At 40.3% G+C, this 26,070-nt stretch overlaps 1 protein-coding gene across 2 annotated transcripts; it reads left to right on the plus strand.

The window, feature by feature from the left end:
* The first annotated feature begins 2,639 nt into the window (after positions 1 to 2,639).
* Positions 2,640 to 10,115, plus strand: LOC149274848 (DNA repair protein complementing XP-A cells homolog). Of its 2 annotated transcripts, none has more exons than XM_089505203.1 (6): positions 2,640 to 2,787; positions 3,902 to 4,015; positions 4,956 to 5,061; positions 7,695 to 7,860; positions 9,085 to 9,202; positions 9,967 to 10,115. In XM_089505203.1, exons 1-6 carry the CDS (start codon positions 2,640 to 2,642, stop codon positions 10,113 to 10,115), a joined length of 801 nt encoding a protein of 266 aa, XP_089361329.1. The 2 variants fall into 2 exon arrangements, with proteins under 2 accessions (XP_089361329.1, XP_089361330.1); XM_089505204.1 differs by having other exon boundaries at positions 2,691 to 2,790.
* Positions 10,116 to 26,070: the final 15,955 nt, after the last annotated feature.

A 26,070-nucleotide genomic window follows, 5' to 3' on the forward strand; every position in this document is an offset into this window, starting at 1 on the left:
TTGTGCTGGTAAAGCAGAAACTGCAATGTGAGTTTCCTCTCGAGCGGAGAATCCAATCGGAAGATAAAATCCTCGGTAAGACTTTGTTTTGCGGTACGCGAATGAGCTGTCGCCGCTGGTGATAGCGCGTAATGACTTCCGGGTGGCTCGCGCACATGGTCGGCGCGTGCGCAGTGCTTACATAAACGCCTGGAACATCCATGTTTTCATGAAACCGGTGCATGATTTTGTTCGTAGTAGGAACTGGAAATGTTTGGTTGCACGCTTGAGCTAACTGATCAATGTTTTAATACTATATGTGCATATAGATGACTGCAGATCTAATAGGTCTATGCATAAAAGGTGAAGAAGTGTAATCACTATGGTAACCAGTGATTGAAGCAACCTAACCCTGGTTAATGATATATATATATTTTTCTAGCCACCACCTCAGTGTTAATTATACCAGTATTGGTGAACCCGTCACTATGGGGCACCCCTGATGAATATCAAGATACAAGCGTAATAAAGTGAATAATATAAAAGGAATCGAGAAGACTGCAAAAACATTCTCCCGCCGTAACAATACATAATGAAGCATCTGCTTGGCAGCTGAGTGTTGGCCTTTCGCAGTATGCTACGCTTGCTTTTAACACCTTAAAGACAGGGACATTTTTTTTTGTGGTTTTTTTTGCCATTTCTTTCTTGTAACTGTTATTCCCTTTTTTATAAGTTACTTTAACTGCAGGACAAGTAGGGTTTCGTTTTTAATTATATTCATTGTAAGACATTTTTTATTAACAATTTAAAAAAAATATGAATTAAAAAAAAAACATTCAGTTTTACAGGTGTATATATATTATACACGGATGGTACCCATTGCACAGCACTACGGAATTTGAAGGTGCTATATAAAATAATAATGGTAACCACCCTATTTTCCTTATGCGTTAAAATGCATAAGTAGTGGTGCATTTTGATTGTGACATCCAACTAGAACAAACATCCACTTAACGTGGGTACCATGTTGATTCTGGTCCTTAAATGGTTAAAACAAGGGACAATATGCCACGTCCTTTTATTTGTACAGATTTCCATATGCTTAGTGTTTTTGTTTTACTTATGTCCATCTAATGTATGCATATACTTGACAGATATCACTTTGAGAAATAATGTGGCCAAAAACATTGCTTTATAACACATTATTACAGTAGTCGCTAATCTATTTCATACAAAAGGTCCATATTCTAGGACTTATTATAAAAGTCAGTCGTTGTACTTAAACATTAAAAATCAAAATTAATACTTAAAAAAAAAAACATTCTATTTTTTGGTACTAACTACATGATATAAATTTAAAAGTATATGTAAATGTATAAGTATACTGTGTATATATACCATATTTACCCGAATACAGGCCGCACTTTTTTCGGCCTATATTTGGGGTTTAGCGCAGGAATGCGCAATTCGTATTGCCCGACGCCAGAGACATACAGTTCCTGGTGCCGGGCAGGCAGCAGGGTTAGGATACAGATCCCCCGCAGCGCTGCAGGGGACCTGCATCCTACTCTCCAATACGCTGAGACAGCCTCCCCTGCTAGCACTTCCCACGGGGGGAGTCCCATCAAGGGAGATTGTTAAAGCACATCGTGCACACGTGCCGGCAGCGGAGGTTGTTTACGCTCGCATCGCCGGTGAACGTCTGTGCGATGCGCTTTAACAATCTTCCGGAAGTTGTATACGCGTATTGTGTAGATTTCCCCCGCAAGACACCCGGGAGTCTGCACATCTTGGAGGCAGGGTAGCAGCATAGCTCGGGGGAGGGCAGAGTGGCAGCATATCTATTACACTAAGAATCAAATTTTTCTTTAAAAAAGCACCTAACTTGCGGTCTATAATCGAGCCAATACGGTATATATATATATATATATATATATATATATATATTCCTCTCCCACGAATTCAGAAAAACTCTGGTTCATTCACTTATCATTTGCTGTCTTGACTACTGCAACACTCTTGTGGTTGACATTCCAACTCTCTCCTCTACAGTCTGTCCTAAATGCTGCTGCTAGACTTATCTGCCTTGCACTCCGTTCCTCTTCTGCTTCCCCACTCCGTGAAATCCTGGTACTAACATATAACACTGCTCCTCCATGCCTTTCTGCCCTCATAAACAAATACTCTCCTAAGCTATCTTTCCATTCTTCCCAGGGGTTAAGGCTCTCCTCCCACTTATCACTTCTTCCTTTTCCCGTCTGCAAGATTTCACTCAGGCTGCCCCATATCTCTGGAATCTACTTCCACCGAACCTTTAGCTTTCACCCTCCCTCCCGACATTCAAGAAACATCTAAAAACCCACTTCTTCAAAGAAGAAGCCGCACCATCTTAGCTGCTAGAACTTCCTTGTCATTGATACAACCACCACACTACCTCTCACCCTTTCTCTATGCCTTATGTTTGTCACCCCATTCCCTCAATATTGTAAGCTTGCAAGCAGGGCTCTCTCCACCTAATGTATCGGTTTGTCTTAGTCTGTCAATTGTAGTCTTGTCATACCCCTTGAATATATATATTTTGTAATATTTTATTTGTAGTATTACATCTGATCAACATATTCCCTCTTCTTCTATAGCTGATACTGTGAAAGGCAGTTAGGATGGAACCTGAGCCAGTAACAGATTCTCCCAAGGAGCAAGAAAAAGAACTGCCTGCGGCTGTCCGGGCTAAGATAGAAAGAAATAGACAAAGGGCTTTGATGCTGAGGCAAGCCCGGCTGGCCAGTAGGCCCTACCCATTGACTGAAGGTAGTTATTCCCGGCAGATGATCACAGCAGAGCATAACGTTTGTGAATTCGCATTTCGATATTTGAAGACGCTGCTTCACTTACTCTGCTGAATGCATTATAACAAATCATAACCTAATGCATATTTGGTTTTGTCTATGTGAAACAGAACCTTAAGTTTAAAAACGTGCTCATACATACATACATACATACATAGTTCACATACACAGACTATTGTAATGATTAAGTGGCAATCAGTGTCAGTTTCTATAATAGCAGTATCTCATGTCACAAAACATAAAGAATGTATATAAACTTAAATTGTATATAATAACATACTGAGCAAATTATTATCATTATAAGGTGAGTGATGCATGTAATCTGAAAAACTACAAGACCCCGTATTTGCTTGAATATAAGACAAGGTTTTTTTCAATGCAAATGCTCTGAAAAATACCTTGTCTTATATTCAAGGTCGTCTTATAATCAGACCTCATATAGTGGTCTGACTACAAGACTAACTAACATACTTTCTGGCATACATATTTACACACACACACACACTCTCTCTTTCACACACACTGATAAGGATTATTATTAGTGAATACACCCCATTGAGTCGGACACTAAGCATTTACTTTAACGTTCATTGTATGTGAACATGTACCCACAATGTATTTGCAGGTTTATAATGTAATCATTTAAATCTTTAAGCATGGTATGGTTAAGGTAAAGATAGATAGATAGATATACTCTAATGGTAACTAGTTTACAGTAAACCAAATCTGAACCAAAAATATTTTCTTACTGAATTACAGCTAATTATTCTGCTATTCTTGTTAACATTTTTGCAAACCATTTATCGCAAATTCACATTTGGTTGTTTATCAAAAATATTTTAAAATAAAATGATTTTTTACATAAACAAAATACCTATAACCTTAAAAACTACTTTCAGGCATGGTCATTATTTTATGTAAGAAGTCTTTTAATGAGACTGCTGTTAAGCGACTAGCTGTTTTGTTATTGCGGTGTTAAATTGTGCTTTTTTGTGGTGCGACTATATTTATCGCACAAGGCCGTATAATAAATGACTGTTGTCTGCATACTTTTAAATATTTTATTTTATTTACAGGTAGTGCCAGTGTAAAGCCGCCTCCAAAGGTGATTGACTCAGGGGGAGGATTCTTTATAGAAGAGGAGGAGGGGGCAAAAGAGCAGTCTGTTGAAAAAGTCGTTCACCAACCAGGTAAAATATCATGTTTTCATTTTATTGAAAGTCGCACTTTAATATAAAGACTTGTGTAGACCAAAACACAAGTCTGGGGTCTAAGCTGAATTGTCTGGTGTAATTAAAAACTTTCTATACTTTAAGTTGATTTGCAATGTTTACACTGAGCTTCATGCCAATGTATGACTGGGTTACAACTTAGAGATATTGTAAGAATTCTGCACTACACGCTGTCTTATCTAAGATGTCTTTGGGGAAATTCTGTTATTTTCCTTATGCATGTTATGGTCCTTTTACTTTTAGATGTAGTGATATCTAGGGATATGGGATATTGCCCGAATCCTAAAGTTTACTTTGCGGGGCGGTCTAAGTGATTTGATGGATATCGGTACCTCCTGGGTCATGTGCCATATCTACATACAGTACTGTGGCCATGAAAAGAAAGTTAGCCTCTTATTGTGTTTTTGATTAACAGCAGCTGGTTTAAAAATCACATTTTGATAAATAAAATCTTGGACAGGTATTGAAAAAATAAAAACTGGTCCACATTACTGCGGTTGTAGGAAATATCAGGTTTTGGGCCCTGTTGCATTTGTCACCCACTACCTTAAAGTGCAATAGCATAAAACGGGAAGCGTGAAACCTTGTTTGCATTAGATGCATCAAGGATTTCTAGCTAAAAAAAAAATATTATTATTATTGTTGTTATTATAATTAATTTGTAAAAAATAAAACGTAAAGTTATTGGTGTGCAATCAGAATTTATAATTACAAAGTATATCAATACAGCCGGAAGGGAGGAAACAAGTGTGATGGGTTACACTGAAATATTTTATAAATCAAAGAAATTAACAAGGAAAAGAAGTTCTAAATAATGAGAAAAGTCTTCAAAATATTTTGTTAACATGAACATGTAAATTAACAGATAATCTGACTGTTGCCCTTCGTTGTCTTGCAGGCCCTGTACTAGAATTTGACTACCTCATATGCGAGGAATGTGGCAAAGAGTTCATGGATTCCTATTTGAACAATCATTTTGATCTATCGGTGTGCGACAGTTGCAGGTAATCTATAAAATGCTTTAACCCCTTCGCGACCTTTGCCGGTTCAGGACCGTCATAACAAGAAGGTCACTAAATGACCTTTGACGGTCCTGAACCGTCAAAAAATTAAATAAGCTTAGAAAGTGATAAAGGATCACTTTCTTCGCTTAAACGGCCTTGCTGCAATGCCTCGATGTCGAGGCATTCAGCAAGGCCGAGATCGGCATCGGGGGCCATGTCTGGACGCCCGTTTTAAAAGCGTTTAGGAGGCGATCAACGATCGCCTCCTAAACTTAAATGGTGTCGCTGGAATGCCTCGATCAGGAGGCATCCAGCGACACCAAACACTTACCTCTGGGTGGGCTGTGACCGCTCCGGAGAGCGGTCACAGCCGCCGCTGCCGGTGATCTTCGCCATCAAGCAAGATGGCGGCGGCCCGGGAAATAAAACAATAAAGACGAAAAAGTTCGCTAGAGGGTCTCCAGACCCTCTAGAGAACTGGCTCCACTTGCTGGTTGAATACAGGTACTGCATTCAACCATGCAAGTCAATGGAGCCCAGCTTTCTAATCACTATGTGATTAGTAAAATATTCAAAAAAAATAAATAAAAAATGGAAAAAAAATTTTTAAAAAAATGTGCTAACATTTAAAAATAATTATGCAGTGATGTCACTAGATGAACCATCCAGTACCAGCAAAATGTGTAAAAAAAAATATAAAAAAAGTATTAAAAAAATAAAATTAAATTAAAAAATAAAGTTTATTATTTTGAGCAAGTGCTAAAATTTCTCAAAAATCTCAACAAAGAGTTAAAATAAAAGCACTTCAAATACCCAAGGGGTGTCTAATATATAAAAAAAATGGCTGATGGGGTAAATTGGAGTGGCCTAGCTCAAAGATAGGGCATAGGTACAGACTGACCAAAATGGCGAAAAAAAGCGCACTTCCCAAATGTGGCATTTTAAATCTGAAACAACCCGACAAACCCATGCATGTCGGGTATCACTGCACTCAGGAGATGTTCCTGAACACACATTGGCGTGTTGTTTGACAGTGGCATATACCAGGACCTGTATATCTATAACTAAAGTACAATTTGTGTGAAAAAAAAATTACTATTACAAAGTTTGACAAAGTGTAGTTCTATAATTGGTGCATGGAAAGGGTTAAAATAACAGCATTTGGAATACCCTGGGGTGTCTAGTTTTCAAAAATATATGGTTTGAATGGGTTAAATTGAGTTAACCGGCTTCAAAGATATTCCAAAGAGGAGAGGGAGGCACAATGACCAAATGACCACCTGAATTACGCATGCCCCAAAAGTAGCCTTTTATCAGCCAAACAATCTGACAAACCCATGCATGTGGGGTATCGCTGTACTCAGGAGATGTTGCTGAACACATATTGGGGTGTTGTTTGACAGTGACATATACCAGCACCTGTATATCTATAACTAAAGTACAATTTGTGTGGAAAAAAAAATAAAAAAAATTACTATTACAAAGTTTGACAAAGTGTAGTTGTATAATTGGTGCATGGAAAGGGTTAAAATAACAGCATTTGGAATACCCTGGGGTGTCTTGTTTTCAAAAATATATGGTTTGAATGGGTTAAATTGAGTTAACCGGCTTCAAAGATGTTCCAAAGAGGAGATGGAGGCAGACTGACCAGATTTGTTAAAAAAGATTTGGAAATCATAAAACGCTGCTTGTACTTATTGCCCTATAACTTACAAAAAACAGCAAAAAAACATAAAAACATTGGGTATTTCTAAACTCAGGACAAGTAGTAGAATCTATTTAGCTAGTTTTTTTACTTGCTTTTTTAGGTGAGTAAAAGATTTTTCAAATAAAAGTCATAAAATGTGTTTTTTTTTTCAATTTTTCACCATGTTTTTTTTTTTTTTTTATAGTAAATAAGATGATACGATCAAAATAATGGTATCTGAAGAAAGCCCATCTTGTCCTGAAAACAATATATAACTTATGTGGGTACACTAAATGGGTGAGGAGAAAATTACAGCTGAACACAAGCACCACAAAAGTGTCAAAACAGCCTCGGTCCCACAGGGTACAAAACGAAAAATGAGCCCGGTCCTTAAGGGGTTAAAGAAGCTCATGCAAACATAACTGTTTCTTATTGTTATTATTATTGATCGTTTTATATCGTGTCATTTTATTCCGCAGTGCTGTACATTGGGTAAACAGGACATGACAGGGAGTATATAACAGGTTTCTTCTACATTTTAGAAATGTGTACCAGATTATTAAACTTTAACGTGTGTATGTGAATATATATATATATATATATAATTATAAATTCATGAGCCACTTACAGTCCCTTTAAAGGAAATGTAGGCTATTGTAACATTTGTTATGTTGATGTTATTATGCGGGACTTTTTATTTATTGTTATAGCCTATAGGGAAGTGGGTGCTATTACCAGTGGTGCTTGCTGTAGAGATCCTCCAGATTCAGCTGACAAATCCACCTCCCTTTACGTTTTCTCTTGTCTACAGTCTCTTGTCAAGTCTTTTCTGGGGAAGGATTCCTGAGCTAGGTGAATTAACCATAGCAGTAAGCTGTATACATTCAGATGAGTATCTTGTCAGAATACATACAGTAAATATATCCTGTGCATGTATGCTTTTCAGAGATACAGAAGAAAAACACACTCTCATAACTCGGTCAGAAGCAAAGCAAGAGTACCTTCTGAAAGATTGTGATCTCGATAAACGGGAACCTGTGTTGAAATACATTTTGAAGAAAAACCCTCACAACACTCATTGGGGTGACATGAAACTTTACCTAAAAATGCAGGTATCTCAAAACTGTATTATTATTTATGTGGCATTGTCGCATATGGCTTTGAACGTTGGGCATTTTATGTAGAGTAGGCCTTTTCAGGCATTTAATGTCTCAGCATTTGGCTGTGGTTGCCCTAGACAGTTGCTAGTCTAACCTGGGTTGTAGTGAACAAACTTTGAACTTAACGCTGACTCACTTAGGGACGTGAATAGGTTGTGAACAATTCATTAAAACAGGGCTCGACAAATCCCAGGTCGAATTTTGTCCTGGCGCCTAGGTGTTTGTCAGCCTGTCAAATCCCCCAAAAATGCCCCCACGTCGCCACAATCGTGGTGATCGCGGGAGCGCTGCTGCTGTCTGCCCAGGTGTCTGGGCAAACCAGCACAGCCGCCCCCGAGCCAGTGATCACTCCCACGGAGGCAAACCAGCAATTGCGTTTTCAGCTGCCACAGACAGCTTCAGGGAAGGGGGTTGTGTGTTGATTGGAGCCCCACACAAGTGTGGGGACCTGACACAACATCCCCCTGCTGCCTGATCGCTCCATGAGAGCAAAAGTGCAGCGTTAACCCCTTCAATGCCGCTAATCGCGGCATTTTAGGGGTTAATTCCCGTTTTGTACGGGGCTCTGCTGCTGCAACAGCAAAAACGAGCCCCCACAAGCCCTTTGATGACTCCCGTAGGCATGGAAGCTTACAGGAGTCATCAAAGAGACTCCTCTCTGCAATGGCTGTTCTATAGACCAGCAATTGCATCCCAGCTGCCAGAGATATATATATATCAGAAAAATAATAACAAAAACAAAAAAACCTGCACTGACCTGAAAGTCCAGGGTGCTTCCAGGTCAAATGCTGTGAGTTTAGTAAGTGGGCTGATGATGATCAGATCACTCCTGACCAACTGTTAGTTTTAAAAAAAATCTTGGCTCCTAACTTTTTTAGCTGGCGCCTAGATTCACAACAAATTTGTCAAGCCCTGCATTAAAAATATATAGTTGACAAAAAAATGTAAGAACATAAACACATTATTGTCAATGTACATTTAATTTCTTATATATAACTTCTGCATTCTTCAAAGACAAAACCAGCCCATGGCATTCTTGTTCATGGGCAGCTGTTGTATTACAGTCTAACGGGCAAAATCAGAAGGGACTAGATGTAAATAAAACTAAAAAAAGTTGATGTTGCTGTTATACAGATATGTAAAAAATATCTAGCAATTCAATCCTCTATTATATAGGTAATTAAGCGTTCTTTAGAGGTTTGGGGTACTGAGGATGCTATTGAAGAAGCAAAAGAAGTTCGCAAGGATAATAGAGACAAGATGAAACAGAAGAAATTTGATAAAAAAGTTAAAGGTACGTGATTTTTTTACATGATTTCCTTTTTTATCAGCTATATTAGCCTAGTCTACAAGGCAAACTCCTTATACTGCCTGTGGTAAAAAATAGGAATTGACTTTGATATCATTGCTATAAATCGAATGACTGACAACAATTGCCGCCTCCAGGTTTGATGATTTAAAAAACACAATCACTGTTATCAAAAGGTATATAAATGGGCAAAAGATGCCAAAATATATAACTTGCCCTGTTTTGAAAACCCTATATTCCTATATAATATTAATTTGTTTTCTTTTTTAATTCTAATTCCTATCTAACCATTTCTAACAAATTACCCACTAGCTAACCCACACCATAATAAATACAAAATTTAAAGTTCTAAGAATCTAATAAAAAAAATTAACCCCTTGGGGTCAGGTAAAAAAAATAACATTAAAAAAATGTCCAGCTCACGATCACAGTGATTAAAGCATTGCCTTTGTTATCTAACAGTATCAGGGCATGTGATTGGCTGTAGAAGTGCAGGTGATCTGCTGTAGACCAAGCCCGCTCTGGTCAGCAACAGCGACGACCCTACAATCAGCAATAGTGTAACAGTTTTTTTACTGGTGTTGTACCAGTTACATCATTGATCCTAACCATCTTTTCATGATGTACCTGGTACATCATTGGTCACGAAAGGTAATTTACTGTGAATCCTGTATAGAGTTGCCTGTGTGGTTTGCTTTGTTTTCAATCACCTTCTTATGTGTAATATTCCCTACCTTTTCTTATTCTAGAATTACGGCGTGCTGTCCGGAGTAGTTTATGGAAAAAGGATACTGGTGGCCACCAACACGAATATGGTCCAGAAGAACACGTTGAAGACGATATGTACAAAAAGACATGCAAAACATGTGGTCATGAACTAGATTATGAAAAGATGTGATTACTTTGCAGTGAAAATGCTGAAGATATGTACAAAAAGACATGCAACACACGGTCATGAACTAAATTATTAAGATAAAAAAAAAACATTTTTAGTCTTTGTAATAAAAATTGTAGTAGATCCCAAATTGTGCAATGTTTCTTTTAATTTGTGAAAGCAATGGCTTCCTTGAATGAGCAGGTTTTCCTGTGGGCAGGAAATATGCTCTGGTTTTACAAAATAATTTGTAAACACATTTGTAAACACTTGCAGGATTTTAAGAAGATCTTGTAATTTCCTTTAAAACAACGTCATGCTTTTCCACATATATTTTGAAGGCACCTTTTCTGTCCTACAAAGGTACCTCAATCATATGACTAAACAGCCCCAAACGCACAGCTTGCCAGCAATGTTTTGTGGCTTTTCTGCTCTTTTACAATGCCATTTTCCCAGTGCTCTGAAGGTGGACAAATTTGATTTTTATTAAATTGGAAAGGTCCTCTTTACACCAAAAAAAGTCTTGTTTGTGTGTTGATGTGATGTAATAAGCACCCCCCCCCCCAAAAAAAATGTATATATATATTATAACGTATGTACAATTATTTTTAAAGAATGTTCAGATGAGCTCTTGGGGGACAAGTGCATGATAAGGAACTTCAGCTGTGAAGCCAATGAATATCACCCTCAAAAATCAAGAAGGCATTCTGAAGGTGGACCAAAGCACCAGAGTTTTTTTCCATAGAAAGTGATGGCAGATAAGAACCATTCAGTCCATCCAGTCTGCCCAACCTCTGAATACTTTCCCTAGTCCCTGGCCTTATCGTATATCTAGCTTAGCCTTATGCCTATCCTATGCTTGCTGGAAGAGTATTCCATGCATCCGCTACCCTTTCAGTAAAGTAATATTTCCTGATGTTACCTTTAAACCTTTGTCCCTCTACCTTAAGTCTGTGTCCTCTTGTTGTGGTAGTATTTCTCCATTTAAATAAATTATCTTCCCTTATCTAGTTGATTCCCTTTAAGTATTTAAATGTTTCTATCCTATCCCCCTGTCAAGTCTTTCTTCCAGGCTATATATGTTAAGATCATTTAACCTTTCTTTGGTAAATTTTATCCTGTAATCCATGAACTATTTTAGTAGCCCTTCTCTGAACTTTCTCCAACATATCTATATCCTTCTGGAGATACGATCTGCAGTACTATACACAATACTTACCAGTGCTCTGTACAACGGGATGAGGGGATGGAAGCACCACGCCTCCTGTAAGAATCCAGTAGCGTACCTACGGGGGGGGGGGGGGCGGTGGTCCGCACCGGGTGCCGATCATCAGGGGGGTGCCAACTTGCCAGCATCCCCCCAGGGACGGACAGGCTCGCAAGGGAGCGGTATCGGAGGTTTTTAACAGACCCCTGGCTCCCTTGAGTGATTTTAAAGACTGTTAAAGACCTCCGATACCGCTCCCTTGCGATCCGCGCGGCAAGAGCTGCTGTGCGCCGGGGTTTGTTGTCAGATCCGGGCACACAACAATGAAGCCGCACCCACCGCCGTCCGTGCCCTCTGAACCGGAAGAAGACAGAAGAACTGAAGAAGAGGAGGAAAAGGAGCTGTAAGAAGAAAAGAGGAAAGGTAGGAAAGCATTCAGTGACAGTGGATTGGTATATGTGTGAATTAGTATATTTGTGGATTAGTATATGTGTGGATAGGTATGTGTGAATTAGTGTAAATGTGTGGATTGGTAAGTGTGTGAGAGTGATGGGTGTTCTGCTGTACCATTTCCAATGTATTTTTCATTATATAATTATGCTCTAAAGTACATCATAACTCCCATCACTCTATACTGTTCCATACAGTGGCAGAGCTGGGAGACAGAGGCCTTGCACCCCTACCGCAGGACTCCTGAAAGGTAAGTGAACTTCAAAGAGGGAGAGGGTAGATAGGAGGGGGGAGAAGGGAGTGAGAAGGGGTAGATAGGGCAGAAGGGAGTGAGAAGGGGTAGATAGGGCAATCATACTTCTATCATGCCAAGTCTGCGAGTACATCCTGGTATCTGGGTATGTCTGGGCATGATAGGAATGTGATTGCTGTTAACAATCATATATATATATATATAAAAATATTGTTATTTAATTGTTTTGTCCTATTTTGGTGTGTTACTTACTTTAAATAAAAGTGTTAGATTTTTTTTATGGTGTGGGGGGGTCATATTCGGTTGCGACCAGGTAAATGCTGCATTTTCGGTTTCAGTCCAGAATTCGTTTCGGTGCATCCCTAAGCCAGACAATGAAGTGGTAGGCCTACATCAATGTTTGGCTTAGTATATAGTGATAGGTGTTATGCTGTACCACCGTCAATGTCTGCCTCAGTATATAATGATAACAGTAATGCTGTACCACCTTCAGTGTCTGCGCCGGTACATAATGGTAGAAGCTATGCAGTTTTAAAGTGTGTCTGTGGGGGGGTGCCACATATAGGATGCGCCCCAGGTGCTCCCCCCCCATCCTCGGCATTCCCGCTACCCTGATGCACAGGAACCCCGCTCCCCTCGAGGAGAGATGCCACCAGGAAGCAGACGGTCACCCCGTCACTCGCCCACACCACCCCCGTCGGAGGTCAGCGGGAGCAGGCTGCTGCCGGGAGGTACGCGCCTGACACCCATGTTGTTTCTGATCTTGAAACCCATGTGACTTTAGATGTTCAACAATCCTGTCCTTTAACATAGTTTCTATTAGTTTCTCCACTACAGACTTACTAGCCTGTAGTTGCCCGACTCCTCCCTACTGCATTTTTTGTGAATGGGCACAACATTCGCTAATTTCCAATGCCCTTGGACAACTCCTGTTAACAATTAAATAAATCCGTTAACAGTTTTGCTAGTACACCCCAAGCTCTTTTAATAACTTGGGGTGTATCACATTAGGCCCCATCGATTTGTTTTTACCTTTAGACAACTGAAGTAGAACCTCCGCCTCATTAAACTCGCATGTATCAAATGACTCCTAACTTTTCCTGAGGTTCCTTTCCTTCATTTTCATTTGTAAAAACTGAACAGAAATATTTGTTGAGGCAGTCAGCTAGACCCATATCCTCTTCTACATACCTTCCTTCTTTTGTTTTTAATCTTACCACTCCTTGTTTTACTTTCCTTTTCTCATTAATATATATCTAAAAAAACGTTTTATCTTGCTTTTTTACTGACAGGGCAATTATTTCTTCTGCGTGTGCTTTGGCAGCTCTTATAGCTTGCTTTGCTTCTTTCTGTCTAATTTTATAGATCTGTCTATCCTCCTCACTTTGGGTTGTTTTGTATTTACTAAAGGCTAAACTTCTTGTCTTTTATGGTTTGGGCTACTTCTGCAGAGTACCGCAGCGGTTTCTTTAGTTTTTTACTCTTACTGACCAGCCCAAAACAGTTTTCTGTTATCTTCAATAATTCAACTTTTAAATAATCCCATTTCTCCTGGACTCCATTTGAATGGACCCAGTCTGATTCCTCTACAAATATTCTCATTTTAGAAAAGTCAGCTTTTCTAAAATGTAAAACTTTTGTTTTTGTGTGGGGTTACTCTGATGATCACTAGATCCCAAACTTTCACCTACAGAAATATCCGTTAACAAATCTCCATTTGTGAACACTAAATCCAATATGGCCTCCTTAAAAGTTGGCTCCTCAACTACTTGTTTTAAATATAATCCCAGTAGGGAGATTAGAAGATCTGAACTCTGGGCACAACCAGCTACTTTGGTTTTCCAATTCACATCAGGGAGATTAAAATCACCCATGATTATAACTTTCCCCTTCACAATCATTTTAGCTATTTCCTCAACTAGTAGATTATCTTTTTCTTCTACTTGTCCTGGGTCCTGTCCTGCCACCTACAGTCATTTAAATAGCCCTTACCTCTTGAGGTCTTGAGAAGTTTCTCCACATAGGAGATAAAGTGCATCCTACTCAGCTAAACTTTGATTGGTGGAGTACCCTGTCTTTTCCAGAAGCGGGGAATAATAATTTAGCCGCACTGAGAAAATGATATGTAACCACATTTTTATAGGAGGCTATAATGCAAAATAGCAGCCTCAGGGGTCAGAACAAAATTCTGGTCATCTACCTCTTTAAGCACACACTCCTCTACTTCCCAGAAGGGGTTAATCAATGGGCATTCCCACCATATGTGTAAAAAGGTGCCAGGGCCACTTTCGCAGCACCAACGTAGGTCAGGTATTTGCAGTAAAAATCTGTGCAAATCATGAGGGGTTTGTGACAGAATGACCTGTCATACAGGAGCCCAAGGTACTCAGAGATGGCTCCAGCCTTGCTGCCAAACAGGCATTGTTAAACTAATCCCATTAACAGGATGGCTACCAGGGGGATATTCAGTAGCTAAAGGGGATTAAAGGTTGGGTTGTCTACCTGTTTATCAATGTTAATTTATGTTAATGAAGTTCTGTGGCTATATCAGTCTATGTTTTACAACAATAAACTGTTCATTCCTGCTGTACTCAATTCAAGGTAGTTGTGTGTCTACTTATTGGGTACACATAGCAGGGTTCCAAGGTGCGCATGCTGGCTGGTGGATACTGGGTGATCTCTGAGAGTTACTACAGCTCTCTTGGTGAACCTGTTACAGGGTTCTATATCATCTACATTTTTTTTAGACACATGTAAAGTTTCTTTTTTTGATCAATTCTTAGGGCTGTGTCCCATAATAAATTATTTATTTATACATCACATCATAGGTTACATAAAATAATTGATACACTAATCTTCATTCATCTTTACATTCACATATGACATTATAATTAATTTTACAACTTTTTTGATTCACACAAGCACTTGCACTTTATTTAAAACGGACATATGCTACCGGAAATAATAAAAACAAAAAGAAATACCTGGATACTCCATCCAAGGAAAAAGGTCAACCCAGGGCACCCAGGATCCACTGCAACTCCAGAAAATATACCAGAAACGCTTGATACATCCATCTAAATTTGAGTGCAACAAATTACCGCGCATTTATAAGTGTAGAAAGATATCATCCTATGGTAGATGTTTTTCCTCTCTTCTATATTCGTTGGTTTGGATAAACTGGGATATACACCAAGGAGTCTGTTTTTGGAGGCCTGAATCACTCGTACATATTGTGAGTGCAACTATTGGATGTTTCATTTAATTTCTCGGGTTATTGACCATACTACACTATTATTCCGTATATGTAATTTTGTGTTTTTTCGGAGTTACTGAGATCACAAGCACCCCTAGACGGAAGTCTTTTTGAGTCGGTTTTTCAACATTTCGTGGAGAGTGTTATTTAGGGTTGTGGCTGTACACTCGGTCAGAAGAAGGAGAGTATTTCTTTGATTTTATTACTTTTTATTCACTTTCACTTTTGACACTGGTTTTCAGGATTGTCTGAGAGTGGAAAGAGTGGATTAGGGTAAGTAGTCAGTTGGCCTTTAGACATATTTTTTAAGTATCTTACGTGTTGGAGAGATAGTAGGATGTTTCACATGTGAACAATGCCAATGAATATCTGGCAACCAGGGAATGGAGTGAATAGGGTGTGGTAGCACCTCCTCCAGCATCACCCACTGTTTAGGGGCTCGAACCGACCACTCAACAATCCTACGCAGATGCGCCGCATGAGAGTATAACTCCAGATTCGGTACCCCTAGGCTCTCCTTTAATTTATGGCATGTAAGATGAGAAAAGGCTAGGCGGGAGGCACCCAAGGACCAAATATAATTTGTAAAAGACTCGGTGTTTTTTTTTTGACTCTGTGACATTTCTTAAAGAAAACTTGAGGAATAAATATAGGGAGTGTGTGGAAAAGGTATAAAAAGTGCAGTAAGATATTCATCTTGATAACCACAATCTTCCCCAACCAAGAAACATGGGGATATGCCCACCTACGCAGATTCTCTGATTTATACAAGGATGATAAAGCAAAGTCTGTAGAAACAATCCAGGGGTAAGTAACGAGTCACAACCGCAATCAGGAGCTCACACAGTATCAAAATGACTGAGCACTGAGCAGGCCCGGACTGGGACAAAAAATAGGCCCGGGCATTTAAGCCCGAGCAGCCCATATTTATTTATTTATTTATTGTTAAAGCCCACCCTTCATGTACCATCTTTGCATTTACTCGTTCACACAAATCATTAACACATTCATTAATGCAGTCTCACAAATCATTCAAGCAATTCATCCACACATGAATTCATTAATTGTCATACGCATTCACACAATTCATCCACACATTTATTCATTCATTCATTCTCATACGCATTCACACTACCCCCTCTCCCCATCTTATCTGCCCCTTCTCACTATGTTCCCCTTTTCACTATGTACCCCCTCTCACTATCTATCCCCTCTCCCCATTTCTCACTATCTAACCCCCCTCTGCCCCTTCTCACTGCACCCCCCTCCCTCACCCTACTTACCTTGTTGCTGGAGCAAGCAGCAACTGCGGCCGGGCCCGCGGCAGGACCAGACTGACTGGGCCTATTCGGCCTCTACGGCCCCATTAAAGCAGGGCATAAGAGGCACCTGCCCCTTAAGCCCGCCGCAACTGCGACCGGGTCCGCCACTCTAAGGGGCCGGGAAGCCCCCACCAGGGCCGGCCTTAGGGGTCTGCGGCCGCACAGGGCTTACATTAAAACATCGGGGGGGGGGTTAACTTTATTTAACATCCTTAATGTTAAATAAAGTTAACAAAAACTTTATTTAACATGGAGGATGTTAAAGTAAAAAAAAACAAAAAACCCCGATGTTGTAATTTAAACCCTGTGCGGCCGCACACCCGTAACGGCGGCTTCCTGACCCCTTAGAGTGGCGCACCCGGTCGCAGTTGCGGCGGGCTTAAGGGGCAGGTGCCCCTTATGCCCTGCGTTAATGCGGCCGTAGAGGCCGCATAGGCCCAGTCAGTTCGGTCCAGACTGGGCCTATTTTAAGGTAGGGGCCTGGAGCTGCAGCTCCATCAGCCCCTAAGTCAATCAGGTTGCCTTTTAAACCAACCGCCCGCTTAGGCCATGCCCCGTAAAGGGATATATAAGGAGGAAGTGACAGAGCGTGCGTGCCTAGGAGCAGTACACAGAAACAGAAATGCAGGCAGGCATGGAGCAGGAGAGAGCCAGAGATCCATGAACTGCAGGAACCAAGGTGAGTTCCACTGGGGTCCTGACATAGATAGTTGCTGGAAAGTATTCAACTCCTTTAAAACAAGGGGCAGAGAGATCAATTGACCTGAAAGCATAGCAGTGAGATATCTAGTTCCCATCCACCCAAATGACAATTATACCTCCAGCTCACACAGGTCCCTTACAGGCAGTGGTGGGATTCAGCCGGTTCGCACTGGTTCATGCGAACCGTTTCTTCAAAAATGATCGGTTCACGTTTCTGTCCCCAATTTCCTATAGGCATTTTTGTCACTAAATAGCTTCCCATAGTCCCATGTTTAGTGACAAAGATGCCTATGGGAAACTGGGGACAGAAAATGCCTTATACCCTCCTATATGCCACTCTGCCCCATGATATGCCTTTTAACCCCCTATATGCCAGAGTGGAGTATATTACTGGCTGGGGGCATCACATAAATCAATACTAAATGGGGGCTGGGCGGTGGGATAAATATACAATGTGGGGCTAGCTGGGGACAATACACAAGGGTGTGGGCGCATTAGGGTGACTGCATTGGCCATGTTTTCCAGGACACATATAGCTTTTTCATTCTGCTGACCAGCCCAGATAAAATGCTGCCCTGCAGTATGGGGGATGTATAGACTCGTGGAAGGAACAAACTAGTCAGATATACATCCCCCATACTGCAGGACAGCATGTTATCTATGCTGGCTGCATCAATACACAAGGGTAGCAACTGTGGCCATTACACAAAAGGGGGCAAAAACACTAAAAGGTGGGTCAACAAAGTATGGAAAATTATTATTATTGTTGTAGCTTAGCCCGTCTGGTGGGTGTCAGAGCCTGTCCTGGTGTGTGTGTGTGTTTGGGTGTCGGTGTGGCAGAACCTGTCCTGGTGTGGGTATTTGGGTGTCGATGTGGCAGAGCCTGTCCTGGAGTGTGTGTGTTTGGGTGTCGGTGCGGCAGAATCTGTCCTGGTGTGTGTGTTTGGGTGTCGATGTGGCAGAGCCTGTCCTGGTGTGGGTGTTTGGGTGTCAATGTGACAGAGCCTGTTCTGGTGTGTGTGTCTGTGTGGCAGAGCCTGTCATGGTGTGTGTGTCTGGGTGTTGGTGTGGCAGAGCCTGTCCTGGTGTGTGTTTGGGTGTCGGTGTGGCAGAGTCTGTCCTGGCGTGAGTGTTTGGGTGTCGGTGTGGCAGAGCCTGTCCTGGTGGGTGTGTGTGTTTGGTTTCACTTTACTGGCACTTCCTGGCACTTTACTTTCCGTAGGAATAAATTTAACTATAGTCATTTTAAAGGACAACACTTTCTAGGCCCAGAAATCAGTGAGCAGAAAAGTGAAGGTGTTATTTAATCTATTTCAATCTCCTATTGTGTTATTGAAAAGGATTAGTCATGTTAAATTGTGGCTTCAGGCATCCCGTGTTTGATGACTTTTTTTTAGTGTACTGACGTACTCCCAATCCCATCCCATCACATCAACATGTGTTCAAAAATCAGGAAAAGATGTGCATGGGTGGTGGCCTGATTCGTTGACGCAATGGGCCACTTGACTAGATTTGCCCCCCAGGCCGTAGGCTGCTAGCCCTCCCCTGCCATAGATATTCCTAATAATAATAATAATTGTTTTGGGTACGGATGTGTCCTTTTTATGACACCAATATTCTTCCATCTGTCCTGGATTCATACTGCTCTCTCACCTTAAACCTGTGTGGCCCCTAATCATCTGAACAGGAGAAAGACACCGCCAATGGAGCCTCTTGGATATTCTACCTTGTGTAGGACAGTTCGAAACACACACAATACTCTGTGGGAAACAGCCTTTGCCTGGTTCCTTTTTGAAAAACCACACCACCATGTGGACATAATACATTAATCTACCCATGTCACTAAAAAGTTATTGTTTTGTGAGTGGTTGAGATACATTGGAGAAGAAGAAACCAGTATAAACATTTAAACATAAATAAATGATTTTTAATTGCAATTCCAAATATATTGCATGCGTTATGTCTATTTACCTATTCGTGAACATAAATAAGTAATATTATGAAACATTTACAGCTGTTGCTTTTTATATTACATTCTTATATACACATTGTGAAGGTATCAATTACAGACTTGGCATCTTGTCTATAACAAATGAGTCTATTCACTAAAAAGTGGTGTGCAGGAGAGTTGAGGTCCCTGGCTTAACTAGAGTGTCAGAGGCTTATAGGTAATTGACTAGTAATTTAAGAAACTTATCACACTATGACTTTTAGATTTTTTTTTTTTACTGTAGTATATCTATGGTGAGGAGGCATTGTAACTAGTGATTTTATCAAGGGCATTTTAAGGTGTTCGTCTTTATTGCTTTTTTCTAGAGGGACAATAGAATCCTGTCATCATTTTCAACACATCTGAAGTGAAACCACAGCTTGCGTGCAAAACATTCAACCATAAGGCATGGTACAATGAATGGTAAGCTCAACTCGCTAACTAAAACATTTTGCTGGCACATTCAATGTCTTGTGTGAAAACATTTGTATCTTTTTTTTCCCCCCACAGACAATTAACTATGTGTGTCCTCATTTCACTTTGCTGCAGATGAATCTATCATTTTAAAATCAAAGCCACTGGCTATGGCTAGAGCATTTGCAATAGCAAATGCACCAGTCACTACCTCCCTCTTGCTTTTGACACCAAATATGGTCATTTTTAAGACAAGACCATATCAGCTCCACCAAACAAGTCTGTACAAAAAGCGTATCTTTCATCTTAAATGGCTTTAATGAGTCGTACACAGTAACAGAAGTTCCATATCTGTGAGATACAACCCAATGATTGGACACATGATGGATTTGTAGTGTTTGCTCTGATTAAGGTGTCAATTAGCCCGGAGTATGAAGGGAAAAGCACAGAAAAAATACATACATTGATAATGTTGTCCCCAAACCCCTCATCTTTCTCAGTCTCCCATTTATCTCTGTATGTGGATAAAATGTCATTTATGGTCACCCATTTTTCTGAGCGATTGAACTCAACTACTTTGACAAAGTAGTGTTGAGATCCAGCAAGTTTTTGCATTTCAGCTTTGAACCAAATCTTTGGGATCCATGAGTTTTGGGCCTTCTGTGCGCTCTTATGGGTAAATAGATTTCTGCAAACCTCTTCCTTCTGTGGAGACTCAAGCAAGGGGAGTCCATGGCCCACAGGTATTATAATTTGGCGTCTTGGAGTAGATCCTTGAGGAATCCAGTTCCCCAAGATAGTTCTCATCCTTGATCAAGTACACAGTGGTGTCCAGTGGCGGAACTACCGGGGTCGCGACTGCGACCGGGCCCCGGCGGCAGGGGGGCCCAAGCCAAGGGGCCGCCCGAAATCTTTTTTCCGTTTTTTTTTTTTTTTTTTTTTTTAAATAAGGCAGGGCCAAATGCGGCCTGCGAGACCTCGAGGTGCGGCCCGTGTAAGATCGGCAGCCAGGGCAACCGATCTTACGCGAGCCGCACCTCAAGCCCTGCTACTTACTTGTGGGAGGGTCTTCTGGACTGCACAGAGGAAGCGGAGTTCACGTGACATCCTACTTCCTCTGTGCTTTAGCAGAGAAGGCAGAGGGAGGCCGCGCCCCCTGCTGAAGTCTGTGAGCGGCATCGAGGAGCTGCAGTGCAGGTAAGGGGGTGGGGAGGGTGTTTGAATGAGTGTGTGTGATTGAGGGAATGAATCTGTGAATGAATGATTATATGAATAAATGAGTGTGTGTGTGATAGCATGGATGTGTAAGTGCTGGAACCTAGGCATGATGGGACTGTGATTGCTGTTAGCAATCACACTCCTATCATGCCAAGTCAGCCAGTACATGCTGAAACCTGGCCAGCTGCCCCCCTTGTGTAGTGATGCTGCCAGCAGTATGGGGTCTGCACTTACAGCCACCCTGTACCAGCATGTACTGGCTGACTTGGCATGATAGGAGTGTGATTGCTAACAGTAATCACAGTCCCATAATGCCTAGGTTCCAGCATTTACTGGTTGCCTGGGTATGATAGGAGTGTGATTGCTGTTAGCAATCACACTCCTATCATGCCAAGTCATATTGCTAATTTTGTCCAATTGTGTGTTACCTACTTTTATTAAACATGTGAGTTTTTATTATTATTTTTAAAGGTGGGGGTAATTTTCGGTTTTGGCTAAGTGAACCCTGAATGTTTTGGTCCAGAATTTTCATTTTAGTTCATCCCTAGAATAAATCTAGGGAATCCTGAATTTGTAGTCGCAAAACTTTCAAGGCCCAGAAATCAGTGAGAGGAAGAGTAAAGGTTTTGTGTCATTTTACTTTATTTTAATCTGCATATTTTATTAAAGGCCATATTTTTTGTCACAGTGAAAAATGAGTGCGGCCCGCGCACGTATACAATTCTGATGAAGTGGCCCACTGCAGAAAAAACGTGGACACCCCTGGATTATGCCCTTTGTACATGCGCCCCTTTTTCTTTGATTTTTTTACCGATATGATTCAATATGTAAATTTAATTTGTTGAATTAGTTGAAAAAAAATTGTTGGGTAAAAATCATGTTTTTTGGGGGGGGGGTGAGGGGGCCCTTAACAGATTCTCGCACCCGGGCCCTGAGGCGTCTAGTTACGCCCCTGGTGGTGTCCAAAAGTCGCTTTAAATTCTGTGTACAGCTGTGCTTTTTTTGTTCTCCTGTGTGGTGGAAGTAGAATAAGAGTATGATGGTGGAATAAGGTAGGGCTAGTACAATCTGGAATGTCTTTTTCTACCTTGTGATCAACATTTGATAAGACATTCCATATCTAAACTGAAGAGAGGATTGCTTTTTCCATTCCCATCCATCCACAAATTTAAAAATACAGCTTACAAGGCAAGAAGTGTTTTTGCCAATCCTCAGATGTGCACATTGGAAAATTTTCAGAGAAGCTTACAGAATAGTCTTGACCTTTTTTGCGACTCGCTTTTAACTTGAAACACTCTCGCTGTGTAATTGACATTTTTTTGCAACACACGAGATCTCGGGCGATTTCTTAAAAAATGCAGGAACATCTTCATTATATCGCCGATAAAACTGAACTTTGGGAATTCATTTGGACATACCTGCAAAATATTTTTTTTAAAATACATATAAAGCCATGGCTATTACTAGCTTGTATTATATTCATTGATTTGTATTTTTCTAGATTATCTGACATAAAATAATGTTTGTATGAGGAGTGTTCTTCAGCATAAATATCTCCCTGACCTTTATAACCAAAATACATGAAAGATAGTACACCCTGTTCTAAATGCCTCAGTTACTAAAAGGATCAAATAAAGCGATATTTTATAAAACACAGGTGACTACCTTTAACCATGCACTTTTAATAGTTTTTTTCCTGTGCTCTAATGACAGCAACATGGTATCCCTCTACTCCCCTGCTATGTGTATGTAATAGCTGCTATCTTTTTGAATTCACGATAACTTATATTTGTTAAGTTATCCCTCTAATGCATGTCAAAAGCAGCAAAAAAAGAAAACAAACAACCCACACGCATATGTACATGTATATAAAAAACAAAAAAATATATATCATATGTATGTTAAAAAATAATTGTTTTTTAATTCCAATAGATAATTGTACTGTATCTGCTTCTGTTCCAATCCCGCTGCGGTTTGGACCACATGCACTCTTACTTTTCAATTATATTAATAACAAATAAAATAGATAAGGCATATTTATATATAATGCAGTTTGTATAACCCTCAAGATATGTATGCTTTGGTACTTCATTCTGCCTTTCCAGTCCATTGTTGGTATGAATACTAACATGCAATTCCATATAAGAAGAAAGATTTGTTTAAAAATCCAACTTTAACTATGCTGTTAGACACAATTTATTAACTTTTCATACTTGATAAACATAAAATGCAAAAAAGGGGTGTATTACATTTATTGAAACTTTTAAAAAGTGTGGTATATAAAACGCAACTCTACACACAAACATAAATATAACTTGTTAGAACGTTATTCTTTGACAGAAAAGTATTACCTTTATTATCCGGCATCCATTTGTTTGAAAACCATTGTCTTAATATGTTATTCTTGTGCCATATGTGGAATTCAGTAAGCGTGCAAAGTGCCTTTTGGTGATCTTCCAAGCTAACAACTTATGCAACTTTCTGAGGCATACTTAGCACATGTTGCCGACTTCAATATACACCTTTTGTTTTTGGTAACCCACTCCATCCAAGCCTTTTCCTCTATGAAAGTTGCAAAGAAAAATTTGTTTGTCAAAATGTAAGATTTAAGAATGAAATTAGTACTTAAGAGTAAAGATGAGACTAAGAAAATATAATTCAGATAACTATTCAGAGCCACATACATTTTAAAATGAATAATAAATGTGTTTGATCACCTTTTTGTGGGTAGAGGGTGAGTAAAGAAAAATATCTTTAACCCCTTCAGTCCCCTATGGACGTACGGTATGGTACGTCCATAAAACGCATCTCAAGAATCCCTTATGGACGTACAGGTACGTCCTAACGTTCTTGCAGCGGCAGGGATGTGTCGTTTGACAGTCTGGACTCCCCCCTGTCAGCAGAAGCCAGCATTACTGGCTTTCTGCTTCGCGATCGCTTGTAACAGCTGCCGGGGCAAATGCCGGAAAAATGTTACAATTGCAATCCCATCATACCTAATGTAAAAATTCTACAGCTTTGTAAAGAATAATGTCCACCTTATAGTATGTTCCCTATAAGTGCTGGGAAAGTATGGAAATTCTATATAAATTAGGTGTTTCGGAAATCAGGACACCTGAATTGATAAACTTGGAGGGGATTTTCCGTCACTTTACCTAATTTTGGTATCAAAAGAAAGCTCTATCTCTCCTTGGAAAAACAATATATTGTTTACATAGGTACACTATTCACAGGAAAGGAGAATAATCGCTGAACCGACATTTTGCGCAAAAATAGCAAACTTGAGACTTGAGGGACCAAAAATCCCTGGGACTGAAGGGGTTAAAGAACATACATAGCAGTGTACAATAGGAAAATTAAAAATGCATGTTTAAAGGTAGTCTGGAGAGTGAGTCGAGAGAGAGAGAGTCGAGAGAGAGTGAGTCGACAGAGAGAGAGAGACACCAAATAAGCAGCATATGGGATATCAATGCATTCTTTAAAACTCAGCTTAACAGTTATTTAAATCTACAATTCTAAGGAGATGTGTACATACTCACTAGCGCAAACCGTGTAAGTATGAAATAAAAATTGACGTATCTTAAAGATTCAAGTTTTCTTCGGCCTCTAATATTCTGTGTTTTCAGTAGCTTCTAAGACTGCAGCGTTCTGTTGAAGCTCTCATCCCACGTTGTTGAAGAAGTAGAAGAAGCAGCAGCACCACAATATCAGTCCAGCACAGCCCATTTGTAATCATTTGCATTTCCTGGTTTGCTGCTTTTTCTTCTTCTTCCAGTAGTTGCCTGCAAGGCTTTGTGGCAACCAGAGCATTGCGCATGCTTATTCTTCAGTAAAGCCTTCTTGGGCTTCTCCTCAACAGAGGGGGGTCAGAGTTATCAGGAGCAGACATGCAAATCCAGGATGCAACAGCACCCTACACAACAAAACAGCAAGCGACAGGAACTGAAAACAATAGTCTCCTACTCACCCCAGCTGCTTAATTAGTCTGCAATCAAACTGAACCAGAAGAGGCGACAGGAGCGGCGAAGACGTCCTAAGGTCTAGCAGGTAGGTAGCGCCGGGCAGCACCAGCCAAAAGGCTATGGCGCAAAGGGTATCCACAGACAAGGGGGGCTTAGCCCAGGAAGCTGGCTCTTCCTAGAGAGAGTCCGCCCTACCTGATGTAAGGTAGTGATGTCCGGATCATGAACGAATCGTTCATTTGATCCGGTTCTTTTTAGTGATCCGGATGAGTCGGTTCACTAGACTGAACGATTCGTTTGTAGCGGTTCAGTCTGTGAATCATCATGCAGCTGTAACCTGATCCTAGAGCTGTGAGTCATCTGCAGAGCACTCTGGGGTCAGGTTACAGCTCATTAATTCTCACAGGAACGATGACTCATAGAGTCAGAGATTCGTTCAAAGAGTCGAATGATCCGAAGAGTCGAATGAACCGAAGAGTCGAATGAACCGAAGAGTCGAATGATTCGAATCTTACAGGGATCCGGATCTTACAAGGATCCGAATCTTACAGAGAAAATCACTGATACCATACTTTTATAAATAAATACATTAATAATGTTCACACTGCCCCCAGGATTTAGATTCCCCTGAGTTTGCCCCCCTTTACCTATAACTGCACCTACAGTTAACTTTATTAAATTAATTAAATTAACCCTCAATCATCAGCATAAAATTAACCCTTATACCCCATCAACCATAACTGCCCCTGAAATTAACCGTAAAGATCCCATTAACCATAACGGCCCCTGAAATTAACCCTAAAGACCCCATTAACCACAACGGCCCCTGAAATTAACCCTAAATACTCCATTAACCATAACTGCCCCTAAATTAATTGCATGTACTCCAGATAAATTACCTAATAAATTGGTATGGTTGATGGGGTCTTTAGTGTTAATTTGGGGGCAGTTATGCTTAATGGGGTGTTTAAGGATAATTTAGGGGCAGTTATGCTTAATGGGGTCTTTAGTGTTAATTTAGGGGCAGTTATGCTTAATGGGGTGTTTAGGGTTAATTTGGGGGCAGTTATGCTTAATGGGGTTTTTAGTGTTAATTTAGGGGCATTTATGCTTAATGAGGTGTTTAGGGTTAATTTGGGGGCAGTTATGCTTAATGGGGTGTTTAGGGTTAATTTGGGGGCAGTTATGCTTAATGGGGTCTTTAG

The sequence above is a fragment of the Sceloporus occidentalis genome, unplaced genomic scaffold (genome assembly GCF_023333645.1).
Source record: "Sceloporus occidentalis isolate IW3139 unplaced genomic scaffold, rSceOcc1.0.p SCAF_317, whole genome shotgun sequence".
Classification (NCBI taxonomy): domain Eukaryota; kingdom Metazoa; phylum Chordata; class Lepidosauria; order Squamata; family Phrynosomatidae; genus Sceloporus; species Sceloporus occidentalis.

Bases quoted from the DNA above. Each gene is read 5' to 3' on its own strand.
- LOC149274848 (XM_089505203.1), top strand. From the start codon at position 2,640: ATGGAACCTGAGCCAGTAACAGATTCTCCCAAGGAGCAAGAAAAAGAA. The intron at 2,788-3,901 runs GTAGTTATTCCC...TTTTATTTACAG, and splicing joins GCCCTACCCATTGACTGAAG to GTAGTGCCAGTGTAAAGCCG. The intron at 7,861-9,084 runs GTATCTCAAAAC...TCTATTATATAG, and splicing joins AACTTTACCTAAAAATGCAG to GTAATTAAGCGTTCTTTAGA.